At 46.6% G+C, this 6,406-nt stretch overlaps 1 protein-coding gene across 2 annotated transcripts; it reads left to right on the top strand.

The window, feature by feature from the left end:
* Nucleotides 1–3,626: 3,626 nt before the first annotated feature.
* BEX5 (brain expressed X-linked 5) lies at nt 3,627–5,595 on the top strand. Of its 2 annotated transcripts, none has more exons than XM_062184299.1 (3): nt 3,627–3,705; nt 4,732–4,796; nt 5,226–5,595. In XM_062184299.1, exon 3 carries the CDS (start codon nt 5,254–5,256, stop codon nt 5,593–5,595), a length of 342 nt encoding a protein of 113 aa, XP_062040283.1. In that variant the 5' UTR covers nt 3,627–3,705; nt 4,732–4,796; nt 5,226–5,253. The 2 variants fall into 2 exon arrangements, with proteins under 2 accessions (XP_062040283.1, XP_062040282.1); XM_062184298.1 differs by having other exon boundaries at nt 3,629–3,709.
* Nucleotides 5,596–6,406: the final 811 nt, after the last annotated feature.

Here is a 6,406-nt window from a genome sequence, read left to right as displayed (position 1 = left end):
AGGAGCCAGGTGCTTCTCCTGGTCTCCCATGCAGGTGCAGGGCCCAAGGACTTGGGCCATCCTCCACTGCCTTCCCGGGCCATAGCAGAGAGCTGGCCTGGAAGAGGGGCAACCGGGATAGAATCCGGCACCCCAACCGGGACTAGAACCCGGTGTGCTGGTGCCACAAGGCGGAGGATTAGCCTGTTAAGCCACGGCGCCGGCCTGAGTACTGTTTGAGTAGTAGTTTTACTGTTAATTCACATAGTACAGCACATTAAGGACAGAGATCCTACATGGGAAGTAGGTGCACAGTGACTCCCATTGTTGATTTAACAATTGACACTCTTGGCCGGTGCTGCGGCTCACTAGGCTAATCCTCCACCTGCAGTGCTGGCACACCCTGCACACAAGTGCGAGACCCAGAGGAAGCTCCTGGCTCCTGGCTTCAGATTGGCCCAGCTCCAGCTGTTGTGGCCATTTGGAGAGTAAACCAGTGGATGGAAGACTTCTCTCTCTGTCTCCCTCCACCTCTCTCTGTAACTCTGCCTCTCAAATAAATAAACAAATCATAACCAAAGCTGGGAACAACCCAAGCATTCATACATAAGAAAATACGTGTGTATTACCTTTGTTTTGAAGGGAAATGTGGAAGATTTGTAAGGCAAGATGCCTACGTGCTGAGTAAAGATTGCTTGCATGCCTACGTGCTGAGTAAAGATTGTTTAGGTAATCTTCCAGGAGCCTTAGATAGTGTCTGTGAAGGCACTAATGTTTGACAAGGCCAGTTTATGGCAAGGCTTGTTTATTTTGAAGCTCCCTGTTTTTTATGGGTTTATTGCTCTTTCACTATGTTTAGACTTAAGATAATGTATGACTATGTGCTGGGACAGGGGATGGGTTTAGACTTAAGATAATGTATGACTATGTACTGGGACAAGGGGATGGGGATATAAGCAGTGAGAGAAATGTGTTCAGTGCCTCTCTGCCTACATCTGTATTGACAACCAAGTGGCGTCTCAATAAACCGTGATCGGAGAAGGATCTTCGTGCCTTTAATTCTGTGCCTTGCTGGTCGAGGCTCGCCGCAGGGAAATATTTGGACTGATTTACAGTAAAATGTGACTAGTATAAATCTTGAGGCAGAAATAAAGCCCGATATCATCCTTCTATTTTGTCTGTTTATTAATTTTGCTAAAAGCTTTCCCTGGCCCCTTGGCCCAGGCTTAGGACAACCTAGAAGTACCAGAGATTTTAATATTCACAGATAATCTCCACTAATGAAAGACCCAAGTCTGTGAATAAATACTTCAGCTTCCCATCACTGATTGGGATAATCCCGAGGCACATTCTGCATCATTCTGTATACCTACTGGGTCCCTACCTGGACTCACTCAGTTACCTTTCAGCTATGTCATTCTCTGGTGCTACATTTATTTATTTATTTATTTATTTATTTTTTGACAGGCAGAGTGGACAGTGAGAGAGAGACAGAGAGAAAGGTCTTCCTTTTGCCGTTGGTTCACCCTCCAATGGCCGCTGCAGCTGGCACGCTGCGGCCGGCGCCCCGCACTGATCCGAAGCCAGGAGCCAGGTGCCCCGACCGGGACTAGAACCCGGTGTGCCGGCGCCGCAAGGTGGAGGATTAGCCTAGTGACCCGCGGCGCCGTCCCTCTGGTGCTATATTTTTAAGAAACTTTTCCTTCTCAAGAGTATGTACCAAATAACCTTCCTTATATTCCATTTTAATGGTTTTAGTTCTTTTTATCTAAATATTTCGTGTCCCTATTTAAGTGTATAATAGACATAAGGCAGTTCCTTATTTTTCTTTTTTTTTTCTTGACAGGCAGAGTGGACAGTGAGAGAGAGAGAGACAGAGAGAAAGGTCTTCCTTTACCGTTGGTTCACCCTCCAATGGCCGCTGCAGCTGGCACGCTGCGGCCGGCGCCCCGCACTGATCCGATGGCAGGAGCCAGGTGCTTCTCCTGGTCTCCCTTGCAGGCACAGGGCCCAAGGACCTGGGCCATCCTCCACTGCACTCTCAGGCCACAGCAGCGAGCTGGAATGGAAGAGGAGCAACCAGGACAGAATCCGGCGCCCCGACCAGGATTAGAACCCGGTGTGCCGGCGCCGCAAGGTGGAGGATTAGCCTATTGAGCCAGCCACAGTTCCTTATTTTTCCAAACAATTATCCCAGCACCTTTTATTTCTTTGTTAGTTTAACTTTTGCCCCTGACTCAAAATAGTTCAATTAGCTTATCAGCATTTCTCTGTATGTGGGTTTGACAGTTTTCTCTTCTGGTTCATTTCTCTATGTTTATTTTGGTACACTACTATTTTACTATTGTAGCTTTACAATGGCTTTAATCTGTTAGTGAAAGTTCCCCAAATTATTGTTCTATTGAAAGACTTCACTGGGTGTACTTTACAGATGAAGCCAAACATTCTTGTAAAGTGAAGTGACACTAACCCAATTTAGAAGAGATATTCAGTTTGTTACAGGCTCTCAAGATTTGAAAATCTCCCAGTAAAGCTCATGGTGCATCATCTTATGGAAAGATCCACAGACAAATTCTTAATCGGGGGAACCTTAGGTTTATATTTCAAAGTCCTTAAAGAGGGCAGGAGAGCATGGTTATGTATAAAATGATTCAGCAGCAGAAAAAGTTGCCAGGTTTTGCAAGTCAAATCTCTTTTTTTCAATTCAAAACAGTAATATTGTCTAATGATAATAACTAAACTATGAGTAGATGCAGATGGGCAATCTAAAACAAACATCACTCTCCAAAAAGGAAACTAATTAAAGTAAACCTTTTTAAAAAGATTTTATTTGTTTGAGAGGTAAAGTCACAGAAAGAGGGAGAGACAGAGAAAGATCTTCCATCTGTTGGTTCACTCCCCAAGTGGCAGGAGCTGGGTCAGGCCAAAGCCAGGGGCCAGGAGCTTCTTCCGGGTCTCCTATGTGGGTGCAGGGACCCAGGGATTTGGGCCATCTTCTACTGCTTTCTCAGGCACGTTAGCAGAGAGCTGGATCGGAACCGGTGTCCTTAGGGGGTGCCCACACAGCAGGTGGAGGCTTAGCCTGCTATGCCAGAGCACCAGCGCCTAAGGTAAACATTTTAAACTGTCCCGTCTTATCTATTTTCCACACTTCCTAGCCTCACTCTCCCTCCTCCCACCTGCTTCCCACCCCACCACACCTTACCAAGCTGGGCCAATCTGAGACTCCACCAACAAGGCTGTTAGGGTAAATTCTGGGATGTTACTTTCTGGGCAGTGAAAAGGAGAGGGGTGGGCATTTGCGTAGATAGAATATGAAGAAACAAGTCCCTAAAAGCTCCAGCAGAAATCACGGCAAGGCAAACACAAACAACAAAATAATAAGACTCCTTTGGTCTTATTGCTAAATAGGAAATGAAAATAGAGGGGCGGGTAGTAGCTTAAGGTAGCCCTGGCGAAGGCGGGAATGAGGAGAAAGGGAGCTCCGCCCACACCCACACCCCCCACCCTTCTGCCGCACTGCAGGTGTGAATGGTAATTGGGACTCTGAGCTCACAGTGACGTGGCCCTTGCGAGGTCTAGAGCGGAGCTGAATTTTTCTCTCCTCCTAGTTGCGGACTAGCAGTCGTTTGTGGCAGTGCGGCTTCTCATTGTTGCCCTGAAAGCAGGCGAGCCTGTTGCCGGGGAGGGAGGAAAGTGGTGAAAGCTGACGCCGATCCTTGGCAGGTTGGTGAGTGCAGTCCGAGGGGGGGGCAGGGGTGGTTCCGCTGGTTCCGCTGTCCCATCCCCAACGCCCACCCATTTGGTGCTAGAAATGAAGGGCTTGAGAAGTGAAGAGGGACCCGCGATCCCCCGATCGAGAATGCGTACGCTTTGGGGTCTTTTAGGAGGCGGGCGACCGGACAAAGTCTGTTAGAGGCAGATGGGAGGAGGTAGCAAGAAAGAGGCAGAATTCCTTCAGGGCCGCGGGTGAGTGGAGACCTGGGGATGAGGAGGGCGGACCTTGTCACGGTTGCAGGCCTGTATTGTCTGTATCTTTTATTCTTTGGGAGTCGGAAATGATGGACTGCAGGGGGCGGGGAGGGTAGTTGCTTCAGAGCTGGGAGATTAGATCTGAGAAGCCGCGGAGCAGACTGAGGGTTACGGGCAGCCGCTAGAAACTGTTTCTGGTCCCTGTGGATCAGTGTAAACGTGGGCACTGCTTGTAGACTCTGGGATCAGAATGGTAACGAGCTCTGACTGCAGCGGATCCTGGTTTATATCCACAAGACCTCTTCGCCCATCGTCCATCTTGATGCATAAAATGGTGGGCATGGGAGCAGGGTGCTCTGGAGAGAGGGCAGTGGGTCCCATAGAGGCCTAACGAATATTCAGGTTGAAATCCTTTGTAAATAAACCACGACTCCACCCAGAAAGCTCTTCTGACTCCTCCGCCACACAAGTTGTCCATCTGCTTTCACAAAAATTTTTAAAAAAAATTGCCAATTTGATGGGATAAGACAGTGAAAAATAGGAAGCCTCAAAAAGAGGTTAAAATTATGTGTAAATAATTATTTTTGATTGCACTATTTCTGGACAGCAAAGTAGCCTGTTACACGGTGGGAAAAGAAACCCCAAGATAAGATGGAAGAGAAACAGAAGTTGGTAATATTTGATTAGGAATGTCCCAATTCAACAATGGAACAGATGCTCCGAATACCAGTCCTTTGATCAAGTGATCAGTCCTGACCATGATCGCATATCTATCTGCAGGTCTTCAGATCCATTGGCGCAGCAGATTTCAAGACAGAGAGAAAGACTGCCTGTGGTCACTGCAGGTAGGGACTTGCCTGGGACTCTCGGGTGTACGGATCAAAATAAAACCTGGGGGACGCAGTCTTCCTGCTTGAGTCAAGTGCAGGAGTAACCTAGTGGAGTCTGAGCAAAACAGCAAGCCAGTGGCTGGTGATGGGCTAAGAGAACAAAGGAGTGAGTTCTGGGGTGTACCTGGAGAGCTTACCCGGACCCCTGAGAGCTGAGGTATGGTCTCTCAACTGCTGCCCCGCCTACCACCCTGTCCTACATTTTTGGTGGGAGTGGCCTGGGGAAGGATTTTCAGGGAAAATGGTGGGCTTTGAAGCAGGGCCAGGACTGGGGCGCCCCCTAGAGGGATCAAGAAGTCTCTCAGGTGGGAAAACCTTTGGCGGATGGAGTTCTGAATATTATTGCTGACTGTTCAATCCCTCTCCTTGCTGTTTATGTCCTAGGAAGAAGAAACAGGAAAAAATCCTTAACATGGAAAACGTTCCCAAGCAAATCAAGGTCGGAGAGCAGGTCGCAGTGAAGAACGAGGAGGAAGCCCGTCCTTTAGAAGGCGGGGAAGGCCAGCAGCCTGGAGGCAATATCAGAGCGGGCTGGGTTCCACCTGTCCAGGATTTTGGAGAAGATATGCCGGATAGGCTTGCCAATAACATGGATTTGATAGATGGAGAAGCAGATGACATGGAACGATTCATGGAGGAGATGAGAGAGCTAAGGAGAAAAATTAGGGAGCTTCAGTTAAGGTATAGTCTGCGCATCCTTATAGGGGATCCCCCTCACCATGATCATCATGATGAGTTTTGCCTCATGCCCTGAATCCTGAGGTTAACGATAACAAACCCCCTGCTTTCCAAACTAGCATTTTCTTGATGTAAGCTTAACAGTGAATCTTTTGGTGTTCTCTTGCCACTTGCTGATTGGAGATTTCCTTTGACCTAGTCTGTAACTGTTTCTGTCAGCAGGGGTGTGTCATTAATTTGCATGGAAAGATGTTTATCTCACATCATAAAGTTAATAAAGCATTTAAAAAGCAATCTATGGACATTTTATCTCATTTAAAAGCACACATCTACACTATATATAATACAGGAGTGGGTTTTTGGTCTAGCAGGTGAGACTTCACTTGGGACATCCTGGTTCAAGTCCCCACCACTTTCCAATTCCAGTCACCTGCTAATGTGCACAGTAGGAGGAAGCAAGCATGGTTGAAGTAGTTGTGTCCTTGCCACCCACATGGGAGATCTGAGTTGAGTTTCTGGTTCATGGCTTTGGCCTGGCCCATCCCTGGCTATTGCAGGCATTTGGGGAGCTAAGTGAACCAAGGGATATGAAATCTCTCTCTGTCTCTCTGCCTTTCAGATGAATAAATATATTTTTGAAAATAATATAACATATAGTATATTGTATAAACCAAGATGAGTTTTTCTTTAAGTAGCGTAGTTATTGATACTTTTTACTTTTTTTCTTGATTATCTATTTTTTCTGACTTTAAAAAAACAAATACATATATTTTATATGTGTTGGAGAAAACATAAGAAGCAACAAACTTGCCAATCAACTTATGAAGAGAATGGGAACAATTAATAAATATATAAAATAATTTAAATACATATAAACCTCATATTAT

This window comes from Lepus europaeus, chromosome X (genome assembly GCF_033115175.1).
Source record: "Lepus europaeus isolate LE1 chromosome X, mLepTim1.pri, whole genome shotgun sequence".
Taxonomy (NCBI): Eukaryota; Metazoa; Chordata; class Mammalia; order Lagomorpha; family Leporidae; genus Lepus; species Lepus europaeus.
Note: the sequence above shows the minus strand (reverse complement) of the source record. Positions and strands in the feature narration are given on the sequence as shown.

Coding starts and splice junctions, on each gene's coding strand:
- BEX5 (XM_062184299.1), top strand. CDS start 5,254: ATGGAAAACGTTCCCAAGCAAATCAAGGTCGGAGAGCAGGTCGCAGTG.